This window comes from Lepisosteus oculatus, chromosome 10, assembly GCF_040954835.1.
Source record: "Lepisosteus oculatus isolate fLepOcu1 chromosome 10, fLepOcu1.hap2, whole genome shotgun sequence".
In the NCBI taxonomy this organism is placed as follows: domain Eukaryota; kingdom Metazoa; phylum Chordata; class Actinopteri; order Semionotiformes; family Lepisosteidae; genus Lepisosteus; species Lepisosteus oculatus.
This window is the reverse complement of record NC_090705.1, coordinates 165219-190975: the sequence shown is the minus strand read 5'-3', so window position 1 is coordinate 190975 and position 25757 is coordinate 165219. Positions and strand designations below refer to the sequence as shown.

General features: G+C 35.4%; 1 protein-coding gene and 1 long non-coding RNA gene across 3 annotated transcripts in view; one reads left to right on the top strand and one right to left on the bottom strand.

The window, feature by feature from the left end:
* The window catches only part of creb5b (cAMP responsive element binding protein 5b), a 104523-nt gene extending 79413 nt beyond the window's left edge, over positions 1-25110 (top strand). For both annotated transcript variants that reach the window (XM_006636066.3, XM_015358154.2), the window contains 4 exons: positions 10316-10651; positions 12981-13208; positions 17143-17251; positions 19208-25110. In XM_006636066.3, the coding sequence (XP_006636129.1) occupies positions 10316-10651; positions 12981-13208; positions 17143-17251; positions 19208-19374 (840 nt within the window). In that variant the 3' untranslated portion in view covers positions 19375-25110. The remainder of the gene's footprint in view (positions 1-10315; positions 10652-12980; positions 13209-17142; positions 17252-19207) is intronic.
* LOC107078711 (uncharacterized) overlaps positions 1-25521 on the bottom strand; it is a 97720-nt gene extending 72199 nt beyond the window's left edge. Inside the window, exon 1 of the long non-coding RNA XR_001479679.2 lies at positions 25445-25521. This is a non-coding gene — a long non-coding RNA (uncharacterized lncRNA). The remainder of the gene's footprint in view (positions 1-25444) is intronic.
* Between the last annotated feature and the right edge of the window lie 236 nt (positions 25522-25757).

Below are 25757 nucleotides of genomic sequence, written 5' to 3'. Positions count from 1 at the left end.
AATTGGAAATAGACAAAACAATCTAACATTTTCACGAACGTAGCTAAGTGTATGAAAACAACCATTAACTTTATAATTAAAAAATATCTAAGGTAAGTTACATGCAAAAAACAATGAGAACAATAATGAAGTAGTAGCAATATATATATATAAAGTAGGATAAATAAACAGAAAGATTGTTTATTAATTATTAAACAAATTTCTGATCAATTTCAACCATACAGTCTTACAATACTCTAAATGAGGTAATACTAGTGCACTATTCAATTTTAAGTTAAAACTTAAATTCTACAATTTTAATGATATAACCTAATATTTTGCCTAGACCATGAAAGAAAATTGTCAAAAATATACTATACCCAAAGTCCTTTTCATAACTAGCCTCTTCTAGCTCATTTACAATTCTTTAACTTTTGAAACTGAAACAAGCTTTTACATTTAATTTAAGTTTTCTTCCCAGTATTCCTTTCTGCCTGTACCTAAGTTTACATTTACACTTTTTAACTGTATCTGGTCATTTCTTAAAAGTGCTTTCTCTTTACATATTTGCTTTCTCTTTGCCCATAATGAATTGTTTTTTAGCCTCTGAGTTATGTTTTAGTGCATTTTAGGATATTCTGTCATTAATATGAGCTTCAGAAAATATCTGTGCATTAATTCTGTTTTAAAATTTTCAAATTACTTTTTAATCTAAATATTCTTATTTTGTTTTGGAGCATTTGTAAATTGTACTTGAAGATCAAGACGGAAAGTGTCAAATGTCTCTCATACATAAGGAAACATGCACAGTGGACAAATGGAAATAGTACTTGAGTGGCTTGACTCAAGTTTTTGGTCATGGGTAGCCTGTTTGTGTAAATTTTAAAAAGTAAACTACCACAATTTGTTTGATGTGTTTTGCATAATAGTTTCATTTAAAAAAATGCATATTAAGGTTTCCTTTTTTCATTTTTATGCATTTTCTGTGGTCCAGGCATAATTTGTTAGTGGCTTTATCCAACCCGTTATTATGTTGGTATGCTGTGCACTTTATTAAGCGTCCTTTATGAAAGGAAATTGAACAAAGTGTAGTTCTGTTTCAAAGCACATCCATTATATTGACAGTGAATAGAAAGACTGCCAAATGCATGAGCACATGCTTTGGAGCAGTATTTCTTCTGTGTGGGAATGCTGGTGTATATCCATACCGTGGTACCAGCTAGTCTGAGTAATAATAAACGGACTGGGTTGCAGTCAAGAGTTACTGGCACCCTACAATTGATGGGTGCAAAGGGAAGAAGCCAGTGGCTTGTCAGATGTAGTGCATTTAATAAAACCTTCTGAATCTATGAAAAGTACTGTTTGCCAGTTTTAAAATTCCCATAACAAATCACTTGAATTACTTCAGCTCCTAGGAGGGTGGAGTCATGTAGTCGTTCCTTCCAGCTTTTAAAGGTGAAAGGGAAATATAATAAAGTGAGCTAATATAATGACAGTGGGCTGGGGCACGATCTGTGGAAAAAAAGTTGGTACAGGTCCTGATTGCAGTAAATTAATGAATCCCTTTTAAAGTCTAGCTGTGTAATTAGCCTCTGTACATTGAAGCAGATGGGATTCCCAGACCCAAGGGAGAGCAGAGAAAGAAATATTACCACAGAAGAAAATCGCAGGCTTGATTTATTTGGCAATTTTTAGGTCCATTTACACACATACACAAAACACGCAAATGGCTTCAGTGGAAATAAGGAATTTGTGATTCCCAATGCTGTAAAGTTTCACAATTACAGAATTCAGTACTGGTTTATTATTGGTGTTCAAAAATAAATATAAAATGTACCTGGAGAAAGCCAGAGCTGATGTGAAACATGAATGTAATTAATGTAATTAATTACATTAAAATCTGCATTTGTGTTGTAAACAAACCCTTTACAAACACCTACTGTACTACTGTATACATGATAGGAACAGGTAAAGATGTGGCACTTGAAAGCTCTTAAAAGTGCTATAACCCCATGTGTGGATACACAAAGAGCAGTGGGTTTGCAAATGCTGTGTTGTGGAGGTAGATTAACTGCTGTATTCAAATTAAAACCTTGATGATGTTGTAATATTAATTGGTTACAAATGAAGACGAAGGCAGGGGCTTGATGCATTCCCCAAAGAGATAACTATTGTAATATTACAGGATTTCATTCTTTTAGTATTGGAACATATAGAAGACTGCCTAAGTTGTATCATGTTATTGTCAGCTATAGACACTTTCTTTGAGTGAATACCGTACTGTAGGTATTGCTCATGTTTCTGTAGAGAAGAGTCTTTTCCTCACATTCATGTGAAGAATTAAAGTGTTGATTATTCACCATCATCGTAAAGTTAACTTGTAGCTTTTAAACTGACCTTGTATTGTAAATTAAAGTCTAATTTAATGAATGACAGAATAAAGGAAGGAATAAATATGGATATAATTAAATCAAAATCAATAAATAGTTTTTAAGAATTACACTGAATGACATTTGTACGAAAAGAAAAACGTGTCTTTTGGAAAAGATCAGATTTCATCAGAAGGCTAAACCATCGTTTCCCATATGTTGTTGATGGAGTATTTTTGTCACAGAGTGACAGTATACCTTCAAGGTTTTAATTACTAGTTAGATGGCTAAATGTGTTGGGATAGAAGAAAACTGCTTATTATTGATGGTTATTCTAGGCCACTGCTGATTTGGAGTGGCCTTTATGATGATCACCTTGTTGTGAGGTTTGAATGTTTTGTAAATGTGTTTGTGATGTTCCACTGTCTGAGTGCAGCTGTGACGTTTTCATTGACGTTGTGCTCCTGGACTATTAAGTCCATTGGTGCTCTGCTGATTTGACATGAGGGATTTTACAGGACCACATCACACCATTTGGATGTGTAAGAACTGTAATGATCTTATTGTCTGCTTTTAAATGCTTGTTTTTGTATAAATTGTATTTTCAGATACATTTTCTGTTTTGATGTCTGTCTTCTTGTTGAAAAATGTGTTGATGTTCCTATTTCACAAAAGCCAGCTACATTGGGCTTTCATTGTAGTTTACAACGTTGATTGTTTTTAATTCCGTCTCTGTTGATTGCCTACTTCTTATTAAATATGATTTTTGTGTTACTGTAAGAGTAGTAGTTATAGTATAGGAATAGTAATTCTTCAAGATTTTTTTCTTAGTTTGTAAATGTTAGTTTCTTGAAAATGTTTGGGATTATGTATTAGAGAGCAGAATGGCATATTTATAAAGTTTAAGTTTTGGTGTCCCATTCACGTGATTACGGACATAAAGGAAAACTGGGCTTCTATTACACTGCAGTGCTAGAGATTATACAGTATATATCAATTATGTTAGAAAAGAGAGGAGACCAATTAGAAGCTGTTTGAGTACACTGGTTTCCAGTTGCATATAATAACAGCAGACCTTAATGTCTTCTTGATTCTTGGGTTACCTCAACATTTTTACATATTTTGTATCTCACAGATTTGACAGAGTCAACAGACTTAAAGGAGTAAATAAAATTCAGTTGTACATTTAAATGCATATAACTAATAATAATTTCTTGTACTGTACTTGTACAATACTTTTCATCACACAGTGCGTTCTGTGAAAGTGGGGACACACTTCATTCACCACTGAAGTGTAGCACCTACATGGCTGCATGACTGTCGCTCAACAGCCCCTATACTCACTGTACAGCAGATTATGTAGAGAAGCGAGAAATTGCTTGACTAACTGAATTTAGAGGAAACTTTTAGGGAGGTCAGATTACACAAGCCCAGAGTGGAATGTATCCAGGACACCAGAGTCCTTACTGTTCTGAATAGCACCATGATATCTTTAATGACCAGGAGTCAGGACCTACAGTAAGTTTAATGTCTTATCCAACATCATAGTGCCACTACACTGCTGCATTGGCTTGGAAATTTTCTGTCCAGAGCGAGGAGCAGTCTCAGTCTCAGTAATGCAATTACTGTACCTAGTAATTATTTGGCAACATCTAGTAGCTTTAAAACATTTTTTAGTAATGTAAGTATAAAATTGATGTTATGCCATTATATAGATTATATGGAGAACAAACTATGCACAGCATGCTAGTGTTTTTTGATTTGATCAGGACTGGTATTAATACTGACAGAGGAGTATTTTATAAATTTTAGCCAATTTCCAGAAGACCTCCCATCACTTTGGTCCTTAATACTAATTCAAATAAGGTGAGTTCTGGCTTTTTCCCTATTTAAGTCTATGGGACTTGCATAAAAATGTCAAGTGCCTTTTTGACCGTTCAAATGTCAGAAATAAAAGGCAAAAGTCTTACATTAACATTGTAAAACATAGAAACTAAAAAAGGACAATATTACAATTTTGAAAGGGATGTTAATACATAAATTATGTACAGATGTTAATACTTTATAAAAATACTTACAGTAACAGAACATATACACTGCAGTTAAACAAATAAAAAATAGCTTACATTAGTAATATAGGATCTATCAAACTTAGCTGACAATTTCTGACAATGCTGCTTAAAATACGACAGCCTTTTTAGCTGTATATTCTAAAGTCTATATGATCTTTTTACCATTTTCTTCATTTTTCTTCAGCATTTTTTTAACTTAATGGAATAAATACTTAAGGCACGACATCCTAAATCCTACAGTATAATTCTGAAATTAATCTTTAAAATGTTCCTGCACTGGCACCTTGTGAACAGAGGACGAGCTCTTGAAGCTTCCAAGTAAATCTAAGCAATAGGTAGATAAACAATCAGCTTTCCAGTTGTGTTAAAATGTATTCATAGTCTTTCATTTCTAAATATGCAATTGAAGATGAACTTCAGAGGGGTGCTGTTCCTGCAGATTCCCTTTAAGCTTTGTTGCTGTAAGGGACAGTCCTCTGGCCTCACAGTGTTTCTGTACTGTTCCCTGAGTCTTATGTTTTAAGGAAAGCCAGCTGCAGAAAGATAGAGCTGGCACAGGTTGGCCTGTAGCCACATTTTGGAACCTCTGCAGATAAATAAGCAGACTAATTGAATTAATAAACAGATAGCTCTACTCTGCCAGCTGGAAAGCTATCAAAACATGTGATAAATTAGCACCCACTGGAATAAGATGGAAAAAGGAATCTGAATGATCCCTTCCCCCAACCTTAGTCCCTCTCCATCCCTCAACACGCTGGCAGTGAGCCAGTGAAACCTAACATGAGACAGGCTTGTTTCTCTCTGCTGATAATGTGTTATTAAGTTTCTAGACTGTGGTTGATCGTAAAATTCTGTGGTCTTTTGTGGGAAAGCGAGATTGTCTGCTTTGGTGGTGGGGAATGGAGCTTTGTACATTGCTACAGGATCTGATATATATGCGATCTGTGCTCTTCTTGCTGTTTGAAAGAAATACCATTTCACAATACGGTGTTACTACACACCATCCTGCGTACATGTTTGTAAGAATGACGGAATACTGTTTATTGATTGGCAAAACCTGTATAAATTGAAGATAAGTTAACCTTTAGCTAAATTATTACTCAAAGACTTTAACAACAATAACGGTAGAAAATCTGGAAAACATATTCAGCTTTTACTTGCTGAAATGTATATATCATACCATTTTTCTTGTGTTAAAATTCACTTTGATAGTTTTAGGGAGCTTGTTTTATGGATTAAAATAAACTTAATAAATAACACGTTCATGAAATAAACTTAAATGGTGAACTTTCCAGGCAGCATAGACCATGTAGCACATAGAGTAACTTGTGCATGCTCTTAATCTCACTGTGATGTGGGAGATGTCACCTACTGTATGCACAACTTGAAGGCTGGCCTGTCAGAGGATCAATGTACAGTGTGTAATGTACGTAAATAAAAATAAGAAAATAAAAAATCACTAAAATACTTTACTGTCATTAACAGTAGTCTTAGTAATAAACTAAACAAAGCTATAAAGGATTTTGTTTTGACTTGTGTGTTAGTTTAACTTGCTTGGTAATTGTGTATTAGGTAGTGGTGTGAATGCTGTATATTATAAAGTGTAATTGTTGGAATTACAGAGCAAGTGTGTGGTGGGATCTAAATCTGGTCCTTGAAATTTCCAGAAGGAGGCGCAGATTCCTTTTTTAAGGGACGCAGGCCATGATGGGTGTTGATTTGTGGCATTTTGGTGACGCTCAATAGCAAGATACCCTCTGATGCCTAAGTCTGGATCCCAGGACTCCACTGTTCTGTATTCTGGACATTCAGCTGTGTCCTTAATGGTAAATTCTCAAATCTCAAATTGTTTTGAACACAAACAATGCCCTCCAGATTTAGCTGTACCACTGATGAAATGGGAACAGAAACACATGAATAATTATTCAGTTTCAAGAAGCATTAGGGTGACTTTATTTATGCCTGTTAAAATGTCTTTGTATATTCCAAAATTTCCCAGAAGACCTTTAGATTACTGTTTAAATACCTGTGTTGTAATGTTGTTCGAGTAAAAGACATATGCCTTTTGGTGTTGATATATGTCATCTATAAGTATTTTACTGTACACGCTCCTTGCATAATTAGGTTTTGGAGTTTCTGCCATCATAGCTTTACAAAGGCAGAGCCCTTTTCTGTAACACCCTCACACTCAACCGTTATATTTCATGCAAGATGCCTTTTTCTACAGAACTGACCAAAAAACTGGTCACAGATGAACATTCACAGATCACTGTGCAGTATATAGCCTCAATGCCACCTACAATGATGAAAGATCAATAAACCAGTCTTTAATTGGAATCAATGAGTAAACAAATGAAATTTTAAACCCAGCACACCTTTCAGTATCTTGGAAATGTTTTAGCAGAAAGACATACCCAATTGTATTGTGGCTCTCTTAAGTATTTCTGTTGCATCAGGGTCAATCAAAAACACACTGGACTATTTTCCATTTGCTCAATGTGTTTTAAACTGTCTTGTACCGATTGTACATGCACAGATGAAGATTTCATATACTTGGAGTACCATTATCGATTAATCATATTTGCATTTTATAACATATAGAATACTTTAGTATTTTACTTTGTCCAAGACAGGACAAATATAGAAATATTAAAATGTAGCATAATAAAACAGTTAATCCAATTTATATTAAATCATTTCACACACCATGCTTATCACTATTCACCACAATTTGATGTTTTTCTATATTACAGTACATCTTTAGATGTCTTTCAGCAAATTACCATAATCATCTGAAGATGCATATCTTCAGACTGGAGCATTGTCTTTGCTATATTCAAAATAATACATTTGTGAACTTTGAAAAATATGCATATTATTTTAAGTTTTTTTCTTGTTCATTCAGTGTGCCTAAAAGAAGCTCTCTGATGTGATGTCCTGAATAAATAATTAAGTTCTTCAGTGAGGAAGTATTGTAATGTACAATTGGCACTAGCACAAAAAGTCTTTTTTTCTACTTATTTGTCTTACTTGAATTTGCATGTATACACTGATAAGTGAGAATAAAGCTATTTTGACTGATGAAGGTATTTCCTTATAAATATATTTTTAATTGATCTACTCAAAGTAAATCTAATCACAAGAGAACGTGTATCTCTTTATAATGTCTATTATACTACAAGCAATTGCCAGAAAGGAGTGGATTTCTTAAAGAAATCCTAGATCAGTAAAATATTTTGAAAGAAATGAAAGAAATGCTAGATACAGGCTGGCTGCTGTAAGTCTTTGCTGATGGATGGAAAGGGCAGGACACGGTGTGGCTGTGCTGAAGTAATAAGAGCTGCTCAGCACAGTGTCCTTTAACGAGCCTGCAGGGTGGCTGACTGCTGCCGCTGCCTGGGAGGGAGGATGAGGTAGATAGCTGGTTTGTGACCAGGACTGTGAGCCAGAGCAGCTGGCGGTCTCTCCCAGTGGGTATAATGAATGTGGATCTTGTTAAATCTATGGACCCCTTGGAAATGGTCTGTCTTGACTGAAACCAGCTGTGAGTCGGTTCTCTCACTCTCAATCTGCTCATCTGCTGTCTAAACAATTGGAAATGTAAGACAGCGCTTTAGGGAGTCAGGTTAAAAAAATGTTTATTTGCATTTGGAAAGTGGGACTCTCTCTGGTGCATGTGATAAAACATAGTATAAAAAATTCACAAAAATATGTTCTTAATGTCTATACTATACATATCCTGAAATTACTGTCCCGTGTTAAACTTTATACAAACTTTTGAGGAAACCTTTTAGAATCTAAAGACTATAAAGGTTCCCCAAACGATACATACCTGTATATACTGTCATTTCATATTCTCTCAAGTGTTACTGTTTTTTTTCCATTTCAGGCACAAATGACAACTGTTCCTTTTTAAATCTAATTTCATGTCCTCTGAGTAATATTTTTGACATGCTGATACATGAAACACATTTATATTTTTGTATTTGCTTGCTTGTTGTTTTCAGTGGTAGTCAACTAAAGCCTGAAAATAAATCCTCGAGAAACTCTGTTTGCCGTACACTAAAAATAAGGGCACCTTGTGTCTAATTTTTGACTAACCAGACTGCTGAAAATAGTAATTTGCTTCCACTAAGTAGACCACACTGTTAAAAAAGCAAATCTGGTGCAAAACAAATACAAAACTTGGTCATGCTGTGAAGCGAAGTCAACATCTGTCTAAAAGTTCACTATAAAGTTTACTGGTCTGAAAGGTGCTCCAAACATATTGAGATTATACAGTATATGTGTGTAAACATGTCAAGCTCTATGTGTGTATACAGTAGGTATACAGAGAACATCAAAAGCAGCTTATTACTTCTTATGTAAACAAATTCACAAAACTATAAGGTAAATTGTAATCTTTGTGTAGCGGGACCATAAAAAATGACATTTCATTGAACAGACATCACTTAGGTAAATTCATTATGCTGATTTACATTTGTAATCAATAGGGTTGATCAAGAGTTGGTCTGTTCTAAAAGTCACTGACTAGCAGTGTGTGTAATTTCCACTGGAAGAAATACAAGCTCTACATCTGTGACGCATCCTTTGCATCAGGTTGTGATGTTGGATTCTGTCTCATTACACTCATGGAGCCTTAACAAGTATGTGCCTGTTCACTGATTTCTGAGAACCTACTGTAGATGCCACACTTCATCCGAGCTCATCCCACAAATGTTAAATGAGACTTAAGTAGGGCATTCCTGGCACAAATGCAAGAAGACATCATGTGCTGTGGCCAAGTTTTAATTTATAGCCTCCATAAATTCAGTGTTCTGGCAAGTCAAGTGTGGCAGAGACATCATCCAGACAATGCTCCACATATAGAGCACTATTCTGACTGCACACACACTCCATCCTAGACCATCACACTTAGACCTCCCCTTCGACTGGTTGGTTGTACACAACAATCAGCAAATAGCATACTGTATGTCTCTGCACATCTGTGCTGCACTTGCTGTTGTCCATTAGGGTGGTCTGCACAAAACACACTAAAACTGACTTCACAGTGTAAGGGCGCCTGAGATATCTAAGTCCAGTTCCAACATACTAATATCACAAAAGCATTGTTCTCTTGATAATCAGGACTTATTGCTTTCTTTCTGTGTTTTTTTTTTCGCCATGCTTGACATTTAACAGGGATTAAGGTAGTGAGGTGATTTAGTAGACAGACTAAATTCAGTAGATAGTGACTCAAGAGTCGCTATTAATCATGAATGAATAACTAATAAAAAGTGACAAAAATATTTAATCAATATCCAACGTAGTTAGATTAAAAAAGCAGTGCATAAGTGTATTTATTTTTTATGCTCATTGTATGTATATGTGATTTGTTTGTGCATATGTAAAGTTGCATCAGACTTAAATGTTGACATTCTTTCTGTCTTACTATAGATTATACTACAGTATATAGTTGTTCAAACAGTATCACAGTAAGACAGAAGTGGATTATTACCCTGAATTTTACATTAAAATATGGCTTCAGTATCTCATGTGTTTCAGAATGTTTAGACTGGGGTTGGCATTCTTGGGAATGGCTGCTGGAATGAGCTGGCGTGCCTCTATCTCAGATATGTTTCTGTATCACCTCTGGAAGACTCTGGACTACGTCCTCAACTGCTGCAGAGTTGGCTTTGGCTGTTTGTGGGGTTTGTGGCTGTGAAAAATCAAAACACACTTTTCTTGGTTCTTGGAGAATTTTTGGATGGATATTTTTTTACAGGAAAATGTTGATTGTTGTTTATAACACATATTACATCGAAAAATGCTAAATTACATTAAAGACAGTTACTGCTCAAAGAAGAAAGAAAAAAAGTACTTATATGTCTGTATGTATTTGTTTACATTTCCCAGAGGCTGAAGGCAGCACTGACTCACCACCCTGCAGCCATGCCCAATGGGACCATGAACACGATGGGTCACATGATGGAGATGATGTCGGCTCGACAGGACCAGACTCCTCACCACCACCTGCACTCGCACCCGCACCCGCACCAGCCTCTGCAGCCTCCTCCACATGCCTACCAGCACCAGCACCCCCCACCCCATCATCACGGGCACCATCAGCCCTCTCACCACCACCCACAGAGCCATCAGCACCCCCACTCGCACCCGCAGCATCTGCACAGCCACCCCGCACACCACCAGTCCTCGCCACACCAGCCTCTCCACTCTGGAGCACAGTCTCAGGTACCTGCCACCGCTGCTGTCTGCTGCTGACCTTAGGACTCTTGTTATGTATCGGTTTCAAACAAGAAAAAGAGGTGTTAGTGGGGGCAGTAGGGGGCGCTCACCCTGCAGTCTGTGGGGGTCCCAATGCCCCAGTATAGTGACGGGGAGACTACACTGTAAGAAGGTGCAGTCTTTCACATGAGACGTAAAACTGAGGCCGTCACTCTGTGGTCGTTTCTCCCTGAGAGTAGGGAGAGTAGGGTTGTTACCCTGGTGTCCTGGTCAAATTTCCCCCTGGTCTCTACCAGTCATGGCCTCCTAGTAATCCCCATCTATCAATATTGGCTTAATCGCACTGTTCTCCTCCCCACTGAGAGCTGGTGTGTAGGGAGCGTACTGGCGCACACTGACTGCCGTCGCATCATCCAGGTGGGGCTGCACACTGGTGGTGGAGGGGAGTCCCCATTACCTGTAAAGCGCTTTGAGTGGAGTGTCCAGGAAAGTGCTATATAAGTGTGAGGAATTATTATTAAGAAAAAGATTACTGGAGTTGATTAGTTTTCCTTTCCTTTAAATGTGTTTTATTAGTGGGTGAATCTTATTTTATGCTGAAGTGGTACTTACTGTATTTTCCTTTGTCCAAAACTAGTGCGTCACTTGTGATGCACAGCACTGTGAGCGAAAACACAGCCATTAACTTGGGTGCTACAATTATATTAACACAAGACTGTTAGTTTCCTCTCTGGTAATAAGAATGTTCTAATTAAAATAATCAAGTTGGAACCTTTAATGTGAAAATACAAAAAGTACCCATATAAGTCATATTTATTATGTTTGCAGTGATTTAGAGGGCTGTGATTACCAACTCAGAAAATATCTTTCATATGGTGAAATCATGTTTGAGGTTATCTCTGGTGGTCCAGACTTGAAGTTTTATTCAGTGATAATTGTTTAAACATTTTCATCTACACATAGTTGAACACAACTCCTTTAAATATAGAAACATACTAATGACTTACCTGGAGGAAGCAGTATGTACTGTTATTCTGCATGTGCTATACTGTGCATAAATAATGTCTAATGGCTGTTACTGTACTGTTACTATGCAGTTAATTGATTTATTACCTAAAAAGCAAAAATAAGGATTATAATTGAAGAATAGCCTTTTTTTGTCATGATCAAATTTAATTTACTCATCAGGCTAATCTGTGAGTTATTCTATTTTCTTTATATTCTTTTTCATATAAATCTTATAGATCAGACATTTACATACCATTTAGGATTTTCCACCTGTAATCATACTTGATTTTGCTGTGCGTAATTAATTATAATGTAAGGAATACCCTCAAATAACTATTTGTCATGTAAAGACCTTAAGATCTCTGAGTTTAAGGGAGAACAACAACAGAGTTCAAGAGGGTTGTTCAGTGTTTTTTGTTGTAAGGAGATAGTGATTAAAGAAAAATATTACCTTGCTGATTAGTAGTTAGAATATGTGCACAACTGTTTGAGATACTACTGTCTTTTGTTTTGCAAAACCCTGCATCCTATTTTTTCGGTTTTCTGAGTGACCAGATTATTGTGCCTTGCTGTATTTTTGCAATGTCAAAAGTAACTGCATTCTTCAAATAATTGTGCTCTTTATATATTTATTCGCTTAAAAAAGTCATCTTGCTCATAATTCTGTTATGTGTTTCAGGTAATTCTACAATAAGATGGAGAGATAAGAAGTATTTATTGTTAATTTTAGACATACTGTAAAATCACTTTCATTTGTAATAACCATAGAGAATTATCGATTTGTAAAAAGTACATAAAAAAGCCCCCCATGGTTATGTATAGCCCAATTTGAGGTGGCATACAGTGGGTTTTTAGGGACAAGACATAGTCATAAGATAAATTTCACCAGTGGAAATGTTCTTAATATTATTGACAAATATTATTAGTTATTCAGTGTATTTTAACAGTGTAGAGGGCTACCTACTAAACCGTTTAATCTATACTATACCATTCATAGCAGCAAACATACAGAAAACATGCAGCCTGTTTGTGTTGCCCTTAGAGGTGTTTTTCTTTCATTTCTGTAGACCAGACATAGATTGTATTGCATTTTTATTCTGAAAGTCTTTCAGGTGGTGGCTGGCAGTTAATTTTAGACTCCTGCCATTCTTGACAGAGAGCCAAAATGTCTGCAGATCAGGGGCTTGGGGACTGAAGTGAATGGGAACGGGAGTGATGTTTGTGTCTGCTAGCATCTGTGCCATCTCTTGTCTCTCTATTGTTTTCCATTTTTATTTACTCGGACACGTCGCCAAAAGCGCCAAAATAATCCCGCTGTGTTTGACAGGTATCACCTGCAGCCCATCAGATGCAGCCGACTCAGACACTGCAGCCTCCACAGGCCGCTGGGGGCCGGAGGCGGAGGGTGGTGGACGAAGACCCAGACGAGAGGAGGCGGAAATTTCTTGAAAGAAATCGAGCGGCTGCCACGCGTTGCAGACAGAAGAGGAAAGTGTGGGTGATGTCACTGGAAAAAAAAGCAGAAGAACTAACTCAAACAAACATGCAGCTTCAGGTATGGGCCATACGACTTCACCAAACCAGAGTGTTGACACATACTAGAAAATGCGCAGTACCCTTCGTGTTTCCATACAAATGCTTCCCTCAGGATGAGCTCCCTGAAGACATCTGCAGCCGTGCTAAAGAGCTGCACAGCAGAATTCTGAGCAGGTTGTTCATCTCTTCCCACTCGAATGCTCTTGATGAATTTCAGGCCTTGTAAGAGTTACAGGCAGAAATTAAAGGACTTAGTTCCAAGTGTTAAATATAGGTTTCTTTGTAACTTATATCAATAAACATATAGTGGCATTTTCAGCCTAGCTTACAGTTGGCAATATTTAAAACATTCAGTGTTACTCTGTAATGTACTATAGGCAAAAGTAAAGTAAACATAAAAATGAGACTTCCAGACAGAAAAATAAGTGGATAGACGATGGCTCTCTTTAAAAAACTTTGCAACACCTATGTCAAATTAGCTTTATATAATTCTGTATTCTTTCCCTTCCTGCTGTCATCATAATAACATTCAATTAATTATGAATCACATGAATCATGATTTGATGAAAGCCATTTAGTTATGTTTTTGTTTTCACTTGGCAGTTAAGGAATATATGTTTAAAAATATTGTACTGCTCAAACTGAATTTTTTAACAAATAAAAAAGTATAGTTTTGGATTTATTTGACTAAATATTTTAAGTAAATATATTTTACTTAAATTACTAAAAATTAGTAGACCTGAATTAAACTTTGAAATGCTGTTCAGCATTGTCTTAGTGTTACGAACAAAATATTGAAATCTGGAATGAGAGTCTAAATTCTCTTTGTATGCTGCCACTCTTACTGAAACAATGTGGTTTACAAAAAGCTCTGAAAAACATTATGTAAAAAATATCAAAGGGAAATCTAAAGTTCTAGCATCTGTTTCTGTCACGCCATGTACACCTAGAGGGCACTGCTTTTCTGTCCTGTTCCTGGTTCCCTGTGATTATTCATGTCTTTCCGGTTTGTCTTGTTGTGTAGCCTATTTACTTCCTGTGTCTGCTCTGCTCCTGGCTCAGCAGTGAGGCTACAGATGTCCTGAGACCCACCTAGCACCAGGTCTCCCCACGTCCGTGGCCTGAGGGCGTAGGTTTCTTTTCGACATCGTCCGACCCCCTGAGCCCGGGCTAACCTCTATGTTGCCCCTTTTGCCACTACGCATAGGGTCTTTATTGCCCTCCTGGCCATTCCATGGCTTGCCCTTCAAACATCCGTAACAGATTTGGCCAATGCAGATTTTTTGGAATTACAGAAGAAAATAAGAAACGTTAAAAATTAGAGGAAGCCATTCTGTCCATCTTGCTCATCTGCTTGCTTAGTAGATAAAAGACTATTAAATTCCAGGTACCTGCATCTTGAAAGAGTCCTGAGTTTGATCTTCGATTACCTGGTTGGGAGCCTGTTCCCAACACACACAAGGTTTTGTGTGAAGAAGAGTTTCCTGTTATTCATTCTCAGTTTCTCATTGTGACACTGCACTCTTTCTTTTGCTGCTGACCATGAAGCAGCCCACTGGGTGAACTCGATATTTACCCTTCATGATTACATACATTTTGATATAGTTTTCTCTCCTTTGTTCTAGACTTAATAAATGTAGTTCTTTTAGGCACATTCAAATAACATTCAAAATTTCTTCTTTGCCATTATTTCTTTAAGAATCACCCAGCACTCAATATCTTCTTATGAAAAAGTGAGTGCACCCCTAGGTCTGCCATCTCAGTTAAGAGGGTGTGTAGAGTCAGATTAGCTGATCATCAGGAAGTGATTCTCCACATCTATATAAAATCAGAAGCTTTGTCAATTTGCTCTTAAGCACTCAGGTATGTGGTAACACAGCATGCCCAGATCAAAAGTAATCTGTGACAATCTTTGAGAAAGATTTGTTGCTGCAGTTGTTGCTGTTACAAAGCCATTTCCAAACAATATGAAGTCCATCATTCCATGATAGGGAAAATCTACAAATGGAAAAAAAATTAAGGCTGTTGCCAACCTACCATGTCTCTCTTGGTATTTTAAATGTCAAGTGTTCAAGAACAAGTCACAATGCATTAGACTGAGAGAGAACAGACTGGATCTTGGCAATTTTTCAGAGGTGAAGAAATTATTCTCAGACACCAATGATGAGTCCATTCTAACAACTAGATTAGTGACAGAAGTTGTTACTGGAATATTACGATTTCCAATATTAAGATAAGAGAAACTGGAATTCTGGACCTGATGGGGGATGCCCACTAACAATAATTCTGTTTTGCTACTATTTAATTTTAGAACATAATACACTACATCCATGCCCCAACCTCCTCAAAACGAACACTAAATTGCTCAGGGCTGCTACTGGGTGCCATTAACATAGCAATGCAAATGATACCATGCTTCCTGATGGGAGTTGATGGAGGGTAAACAGAATGGTAAACAGGAGGGTAAATAGAATCAAATGCCTAGAGAGGACCTTGTGGAACACAACAGGAAACCTCACAAGAGGGTAACTTGCACTACCAAGTACAATAGGTCCATATCTGTTGGAAACATATAATAATAATTGCTTATACTGTACTTATTTAGCTGTTTCCTGGACACTCCACGCTCACCTTACACCAGCTCTCAGTGGGGAGGAGAACAGAGTGATTAAGCCAATTCATAGTGTCCCTGTAACTATACTGGGCATTAGGACCCATACAGACTGCAGGGTGAGCACCCCCTACTGGCCTCACTAACACCACTTCCAGGAGAAAGCCTGCTGAGCTTCAGTGGGCTGAATACAGTATCAATATGAATGAAACCAGTTTAAAAATTGTTCCTGAAATTCCAAAGGTGTTCCTAAGACTCTCTAAAAGGATAAAATAATCTAATGCTGTAGTGAAGTCTAAAAAAATCACAGGCTATTTGTCACCTTAAGCAATGCATTTTCTGTGTTATGCGCAGTTCTAAACCCCAACTGAAATTCTTCATAAAGATTGTTATGTGCAAGATGGCTATGCAGTTGAATAACAACTACCTTTTCTGGGATTTAAGGAAGGAATGGAAGATTGGAGATTTTTGTAGTACTGAATTAACACAACAAGACAGAAGGAAACCATTCTGTACGTGTGTATTGGGGTGGGGGGCAGAGAAACATGCTTTTAGTAATGTGGTAGGAATTGGGGGATTCAAGCAGAATGAAGACGTTTTCTTTTTGAAAATAATATCCTTGACATATTGTTGGGTAAAAACAGAAAAATTGCAAAGTTACTAAGAGGCCAGTCATGTTTGGCAAAAAACTAATTCTGTCTTTGACCAGAAGAACCTCATACCAGCCATCAAGCACGGTAGTGGGGAGGTGATTGTTTGAGCCTCCTTTGCTGCTTCAGGACCTGGACACCTTGCTATTGTTGAGTCCACCATGAATTTCACACTATACCAGAATATTCAAGCGAAAAATGCTAGAATGTCTCTCCGACATCTAAGACTGAACAGAATGTTAATCCTGCAACAGGAAAATTATCCAAAACTTACAAGCAAATCTATAACAGAATGGCTCAAAAAGAAAAAAAATCAGGATTTTGGAATGGCCAACTCAAACTCGAGACCTAAATCTCATATACTGTATGTGCTGTTGTGAGACCTAAAGAGCTGTGTTCTCTAAGGAAGAGTGGGTTAGAGTTCCTCCCAGGAGATGTGAGAGACTCTTACAGAAAAGGTTTAATTCAAGCTATTGCTTCCATACATTAACCAGTAATAGAATTAAGACACATTGGTCTGTAATTTTCTGAGAGTTTTACCTCACTTATTATGAATTGATTTCGCTTGAAATTTGCAGTATGCAATTGAAATTTCATCAAGGTATTTTGTAACTATTTTCAGGTATAGAATTACCGCAAAGCCAAGGTTTCATTTATGATAACATAATTTATTTTTTTAACTTGTCTTTCAGAATGAGGTTACAATGCTGAAGAATGAGGTAACCCAGCTGAAACAACTTCTTTTGACGCATAAAGACTGTCCAATCACAGCCATGCAAAAGGATTCACAAGGTTATCTAAGTGAGTAACCATTAAATACTGTGATTTCCGGTTGATTTTTTACAGTTGATTGAGAAACTAATAGCAGTCTACATTTATCAAGTTTGTTAAAGCAGTGAACTGGAGCCTGCTAAAGAACCCCTTATCTCCAAGAAGTATTTTTGTGCTCTGAAATGTTGTTTTTGTTTAAAATTACTCATACTTCAATCATCAGAAATGCTTTCTCTTGGCTGATGCTGTTATTATATTTTCTGTGATGCCTGTTCAATTTAATTAGTGTTACAGAGCTGAGTAATGTAACAAAAGCACAATGTAACTGGAAAATGTACTGTACAATGCCAGGACTAGTTTTCAAGGCATTACCAGAACTGGCTTCCAGGAATGAATGCTTTACTCTATCAAAGTAAATCACCTTTAATGCCAACCTAACGAGCACTTTCTGTGTGCCTGCTAGTTGAAATAGCACATGCTCCTCAGAATTAATTTTCACAGTGTTCTGAACTTTTGTGGTCCATCACATGAACTAAAGCATAAAAAATATCTGAACTATTATTTACCAAATATTGAACTAATTATATTTTACATATTTTACATCATAGACAAAATCTGTGATCAGCTTGAATGCGTTCAATCTTTAACTTTACCACACTCATCATAAATTTGTTTAGCTGCATTTTTATCCGAACAGAATTAGATTTGTACTGATTACAGCTTAGACTTCAACTTGGCACAACTCGATGTACTGAAAAGTTAATTTCAAGTTTTTAATTGTACTCTTTTTACATGTCAGGTTTAAGAGGTTCTATGACACTGCCATAGGAAATGATCTGTATGGATTGCCTCTGGTAGCGTCATACTAAATGTTTAAAACTGAAAAGCATTTATACAAAAATGCAGTAATATTCTATGTTTTTCATGTCCTTAGATTTCACCATTTTTTTTTCAGAATGTATAGACTTACTATTAATCTATATATAATGACATGAGAATCAGGATCAGAGAAACTGTTTTTAAAATATATATATTTTTTGTATTGCCCTTTTTGTAATCCAACAGGTCCAAGTACATTTCTTTTCTAAAGAGCTGTGTGCCAGTGTGTAGCCTCCTTAATTTTGCTTCAATGTTTGCAAATGTATATGTGTCTTAAAAGAGAATGTGTCTGATGATCTAAAGCTCATTGTATGTTTATGCTAGATCTGAGTTACCAAACATGTTATTTCATTAAGCAAAGTAACTTGTGGACTATTGTGTCCTTTTTCATGTCATTGTTGTTGTAAAATATTATTTTCCTACCATTGCTGATTTTAGCACATGCTCACCATCATGTGCAAATTTAGTTGTCTTCTTTTTCTAAATACTGTATGGAATGAAATTAGATGTGTATAGAAACATAAAAACCATATTACGTTATTGCTATTCATATTACTGATACTTGGATTATTAGGGAAATATCACTGGGACTGCCTTGTCTGTGTGAGTTTTGAAATGAATACAATAAATAAATATACAATTTCACATGTACAATATCATAAGGCATTCTTCTTTTTGTTAATTCTTATGTAGGTTTTCTAAGAAGGATTGTAATTACTAGTAACCCTATATACATATTCTTATAAACTCTTTATTCTTGGTTTTCAAAAGCAAACTATCTCAACTTTAATTTATCACATTTGCTAAATGGGCTACACATAAACAATGGCACGTTTTATTTAAAGTACTGGAAATTGTTAACAGATTTTGTACTAAAGGTATTTGAGCACAAAAATCTAAATGAAAAAATCCACCAAATATATTTTATATATATTAAATTAACATTCTCAAAGTGATCACAAAACAGCGAGATGCTTTATACAGAGCAAAATGAAAAATGAAGCTGCCAAACTTGTCATCTTGACAAAAAATATCTTTAGGAAATACAGTGACAAAACCTGAGTTATGAATTCCTGGCAGAACAGACTAACATGTTGTTGTCTGCAGGTCCAGAGAACAGTCCTCCTGGGAGTCCGGCTGCAGTCTGTTCCCAGCAGCAAGTAATCCAACACAACACCATCACCACCTCCACCACTGTTGTTGGAGAAGCTGTAGGCAGCGCCGCTTTAAACCAGCTGACCAACCACAGAACTGACATGAACCCCATCCTTTAAAATACGAGTGATGGAACATGGTCGCAGAAAACGTGCAAAAACCATTTTCTCATTCAGGATATATATTTTTTAAGAAAAAAACCTATGAAGCCTGGAATCAAATTTGTTTAAAGACTTTTTATGTGTTTTATAAATTACTTTAACATGTCCATCTTTATTATGTTTGTTGACTGTCATTTATTTTAAATGTTGTAAAAAGGGAGAAATACAATTTATTCAGTATAATCTGGAAAACTGCTTCTTCTGGTACAGATTTTTAGTGACAACCAAAGGAAGCCTTTAGTTTTGCTTCAAGCATTGAATGTTGCTTTCTCTTATACTGCTCTATATTCAAACTAATTATTTATTTTTCAGTATTATTAAATGTCACAACTACAGCCATAAAACTTTTTAAAGTTTTAAAATATCGTCTTCGGTAATGCCAAAAAATCTTAAAACAGAATTTCACCTTTTACTAAACCTAATGAATGATAACAATGGATGTCAAAATTTGTGTTATGCAAAAACGTTTCTTTCATAATTACAGAATTAGAGTTCTTTATCAGTATAGGATTTGGCTTTCTAGGCTTTTACTTTTGTTGATAAAGACAACAAGGTTTTCATATGAGTAAAGGCATGAAAAGTAGAAAGGGAATAGTGTTACTGTGCTTCAGTTACTGATTTCATTTGATGAGTCAGTTACTGAGATTTTACTTAATACTTTGTGGTGTTTTCTTAGACTTTAAAATTGTTTTTGCTCTTGTTCTTGTTGATATTATATTTATTGTGATACCCTTGTTTTAAAGATTTAGGAGTTTAACAGGGGTACAGCAATGCAAAATATATAAAACATCTAAATTGTACAAAGTTGTGTACTTCCATAGTGTCTGTCAGAGCTCTACTACCTTCTATAGCTGCATTCACAAGTGCACTGCATAATGCTACACATAATGTTTCTTTATGCAGTTGTAAAAGAGTAGCATCACATCCATTTCTTCACAGAACATACTTCCATGTTTAGTTTAACAATATGGGAATGCCGTGGAATGACCAAATTCAAACATAGTTTCAGATCATCACCTTTGCAATAAACCCGTTTTTATTACTCTGAATACAATGTCCTTAAAAGCATTAACATATTTTTGTATGTACAGACAGTCTGAATAGTAAGCATTTAAATTGCATTACAAAGGAGTTGTTATAAAACTTCCTTAGTTTTAAAAATTGGTTATTTTTCTTAGTGCCAAGCTGTGGGTCAGAGTGAGGAGAGAATTACTTGAAAATCAGACTGATAAAAGTCTAGGTTTCAGACCTATTTCTGGAGGTCACTACAGCCTTCAAATATAAATAGAGGGAATTTTCAGACAGAAATGGAACTAAATAAAATTTGGCATAACTCTTGACCTGGAGGCTTGCAGTCTCTGCAGGTTTTGATTCCACCTTAATGACCTAATTGACCTAAGTATTACCTTAACTAGCCTAATTTAACATTTCTCAAAGGTCTTCAGATGTTGATGATTTAAACAATCCTAAAATACCCTGGTATGGCCCTGAAGAATACTATGCACATTAAAGTGCAATCTGCAGATTATTGATCCTGTGGTTTCATATTAGTTTTACATAAAAACTACACCTAGTGTTCCTGCTTTAATATTTTAGAAAGTTTGGTTGCACCTATGTAAGAATTCATGTGTGTTTCTGTTTCTTATTTGCTCACAAAAGTTTTCAGATTTAATTATGTAAATGTTTGAGTGAAACAAAATGAAACAATGGAACAAGAGCACAAACCAGTTTTTGTACTAGCTAAGAATTCTCCTTCATTTACTTATGCTCTTTAGCCACAGTGCCTGTGATAATATTTGTATTTTTCTTCTGTCATTTGTTGACAGATGAGTTTTGTATCTTCTACTGGCTGGACTTAAGAAAACAATTTGTCGATATTCAGTAGAATATCAAGTTACTTCAAATCTCCTATGCAATGCAAAGAATCTTTCTGTTGATAATTTATAGGTGACATTTTAAAGATCTCTGCAAGCTAACCACACATAATTTCCTGTTGTTTTGCATCTCAACCATTGCCTTTTATCTGCGCCCCAGGTTATATCTAAGTGCATAAACATAGGAAAGGATGGTTTCCGGAAATATTAGCTGCTGTAGGTCTCTGATAAGTCATGACTAAAAACCAGGGGAGCTAAGGTCTAACCTACACAGTGCCTTTGTCAGAGCTACCGAACAATGTATTCGTACATCACCGTTACTCAACTTCTTTAGTGCACTGTCAGACAGTATATGATTTATTGGCAGTCTTATTTTGCATAGGACAGGGATCAACAAATACTTTAGATTAGGTTTTGTATAGTTGGTGCTTACTTTGAAATTAGATGTAATTATTTAAAACCAAAAATAAACGAATCCATCTGTACATTCCACGATAAGAAGAAAACAACTGTGTTTTATGTAAGATGTTAGAGAGTTAGAAGTGTATTTATACTGTTTTCCTGTATAATGGTACTGTACTTAAAAATATTAAATCACTGATCATACTAGAAGCAGTTTTGTTACACACTAAAAAAATTAAGGATAAGGAGAGTTTGTTTAAGCATATTAAGAAAAATTATGATGGTAAAGTGAGTATTTTAGAAACTTCAGTTTAAAAGTATTCTCTTCATAGATATATCAGTGTTTATTAAGAAGACTAATTTCAGAGAGGTTCAAGTATAATTGGCTAGAATCAGCCAACCATATTTGATAGTTTTCCACTGAAAAATGGTAGACCACATTATCTTACTTCCAGAAAGTAGACATGTTTAAGGTAGCAGCAGCTTTCTGTACCTTTGAAATGTGCCTTTTGTTTAGATCTGCATGGAAAAAAATACTATTAGTATGTACTGTACTTTTCATCACATACATTTTGGCCCAATATTGGCATTGGTTTTTATGACTGATAAAATGTATTTTCCCATGATAAAATGTATTTTCTCAATTATGCTTACTGCTACAAAGCGTATAGTTGTATATTTCCCAATTCTGAATGACTTACTTGTCAATACCTTTCTTTTCAAGGATTTTAATTTACCCATTGACTGATAATGTAAGTTAAAATCTCTTTTGGTGATCAGACATTTAAAGGAGTTGTAAGGTCCTGGATGTAGCATATATGAGGTAAAGTTATCTATTCATCTACCTACTGTAGTTAAGGCGTAGAAGAGAAACCATTGGCTTGCAATAAAAAAAATTAGTAGTCTCATCTAGGTGTTAGAGTCAAGATTCTTAAACAGTATTATCCACTAAGGCTCAGCAGAAAAAAACAGGATGAATAATAAGCACCCAGATGTTTTTTTTTAGTGTATTCAAAGTCCAATTTATGCAGCTGCTTTGCAGTTTGTGATTGATCCTCAGACACTGCAGTTTTGAGAACTAATAAAAACATATTTTCTAGATCTCCCAAGTCATGTATACTGTACATTACAGGGCTCATGTATGAATCAATTGGTGTTGTGTAAATGTCTCCCGTCATGGAGGACCTGGTCAGTTGGCACAGAGGAGCATAACCCTTACCCTAACACTGTGCATGCCTGTGACAGATACACTCATTAGCCCTTTTAATATTTAATTTGAGAAAATACAAGTCCAGAATTGGTTACTTATTGTGCTATCCATAAACATATTTTAAGTTTTAGAAGGTATTTGATCAGTGTGTCACCATTATACTTTGTCATTTAGTTTTATCAGGATTTAAACATTTTTCAGCATAACATAATCTTCTGGACCTTGCACAGTTTTATAATATTCCCTGCAGTGAAACAAAAGGATTACAGGAGGTGGTTAACCCAGTTTTCTGTCATAGTTATAGTCATAGTTATCCTGCACAAAGGCAATATACTGTAGTTAAAATTAATTAATTAGTTAATGCTAACACTTACAAAGTGAACTACGTAAGAATGCCATTTTTTGCTAAGCTAAAACAAATAGCGATTTAATTCAGATTAACTTTTGCAATGAACTAACATTTTCTCCAGATATTAGTTTATTTACAGTACTTAATGTTCTTTAATCCATACCTTGAAAGCAGATTCAACCGAGTTTTACAGAAAGCAGTTTAAAAACATTGATTATAAGACCAGAGAAGCAAAAGCTCATAATCCACAAGAAAACAGCATCACATACAAGAGACAAATATCATAAAATGTTGATTTGTTTCTTTGATAATTTAAATTTGTTCTTTAATATTTACCTTTTAAGCTAGTTTGCAATGATCTACACATGAATTTATGTAGCTTGTTTATGCACTTTCTCTTCTGTGATAGCAGAGGATAAAATGGCCATATGTTGGAAGTCAGTCATTATCTGTTATTACACCAACTAAAGAGACTTGTAATTAAGACTGTGTACCTAACACATACTGTCAGAAATATAATGGAACACAATTACTAACCTAAAAAAAACAACAACACATGAGGAACATAAATTTGAATGCCTGCTGAAATGAAAGAAAATGTATTCTTGTACCTAGCACTTCCCTTCAGAAGAGTACCACAGTAAAAGAGAAGTTTAAGCTTTGAAATGTTTAAATCATCAGTTGTATAATCTTCTTGGTAAAATTAAGAATTTTTCATCCTCCTTTCCTTAGAGTAGTATTACCAAAAATAAGTATTAGTAATATTTAAAAATGTAGCAAAGATTGCATTATTTGAAAACTGTTTTCTGATGTAAACTGGAAATTTTCTTTTTATGTAATTTAGATTGAACTGCATGATGTGCAAAGGTTAATAATATATAAAACTGATTGTAATTGTAATCCCAATAGGCCCACATCAAAATGAGTAGTCTCATCTGGATGTAAAGAGTCAAGATTCTTAAACAGTATTATCCACTAAGAATCAGCAGAAAAAATCAGGACAAAGTTTTCCACATTGCTTGCTTTAGTGTAAAATTGCATGAAAACATTGTTTGAAAAAAAGTACGAATCTCACTTCTTATTTAATAAATTACTGTTCAAAACCAGTCTGCTAGTTTCATTGACTGGAAGGTTTGTAAAACCTCTTGATAACTGATGATCCAATGTACATAAATCAAAATAATCTAATCACTCCACATAGCAGAAATTGAACAACTACAGTACTAATTTCCATTTTGCTGGCTTAAACTTTTTTTAACTGGAACTCATATAGAGGTCAAACAAAACAACCGAAATTGACTAAAAAATGCATTGGTCTATTAAATATGAAAGAAGAATGTGGTAGGGCCATTTTGTAAAACTTGTATGGTTGGTAATCAGCTGTGACGTACTTTTTGCATTCATTTTAAACTGCTACTTCCAGATGTTCTTCAGCATTTTCATTTGGTAGTGGAATGGTTGGGAAAGCATGTGGACTGTGCTTTGCAAATATCTGAAAGCTAAAGAAGTGGTTTCTTTTTTTTGTTGGATAATGCCTATATATATATAAATATATAAATATTGTATAAAATTTCAAACTTTTTTACCCTGTATATGTAATACAACCACCTTCCTTTTTTGGAAGGAGTAAAGCTTTGGTACATATTTGTAAATATCTTTACATAGCACTTAATACTTTTGTCAAACTTAATTTTTTCCTCCTTTTTAAGGCACGGTTATTGTTAATATTAAGCAATGAATTCATACATGTCTGCTTTGTATTGTACATTTTTATGTTTCTTAATTTCATGATTTTTATTTTCATTTGTACAGGAATTAAATATAACTGCAAATACAGTATGGAAAATAAAGCACTTGAATGCAATAAATAGTGTTGTTTACTGTGAAAAACTGCCAGGTGTACCACTTTGCCCAGATCGTGGTCGCCGACGATAAACGCAAGATAAACAATGTTTTTTTCAAACCGCTCCACAAATTTTCTCACATGCAAGTATTCTCCAATATCATCACAACAAAACCATAAAGTGTGTTTCCACAGATGTGACACTATTGTGCAATAAACCAATAAATTAATGAACTAGCAGAACCCCATAAAAAAACCCAGCCAGCACAGCATTTCAATATCATACATTTTTACCAACGAAACCGAAAAAGCAAAAACCAGCAAAAAATATATATATCCCATGTTTTTACCTTATTCTGAAGCATGATACATATCCAAAATAACCCAGACTAATTTATCTCCAGACCTGGAGGCTATTGAACGTTATTGACTTTGTAGTAAATGTTTGAAGAGGGACCGTGAGAAATAAGGCGATCTGATTGGTAAAAAGTGCTGTCATTCATTGTATTTTTAGCCATTCAGAGCCCTTAGGGGGTAAGACTTCCTCTAGAAGCCTCAGGCTGCATTCCGCCTGCCTTTTAGCTGTCAATCATTGACTCAAAAGGGGAAATCAAACAGTTTTTATCAGTTTCTTATCAGTGCCTCTTTTTTTCCACACCAGAA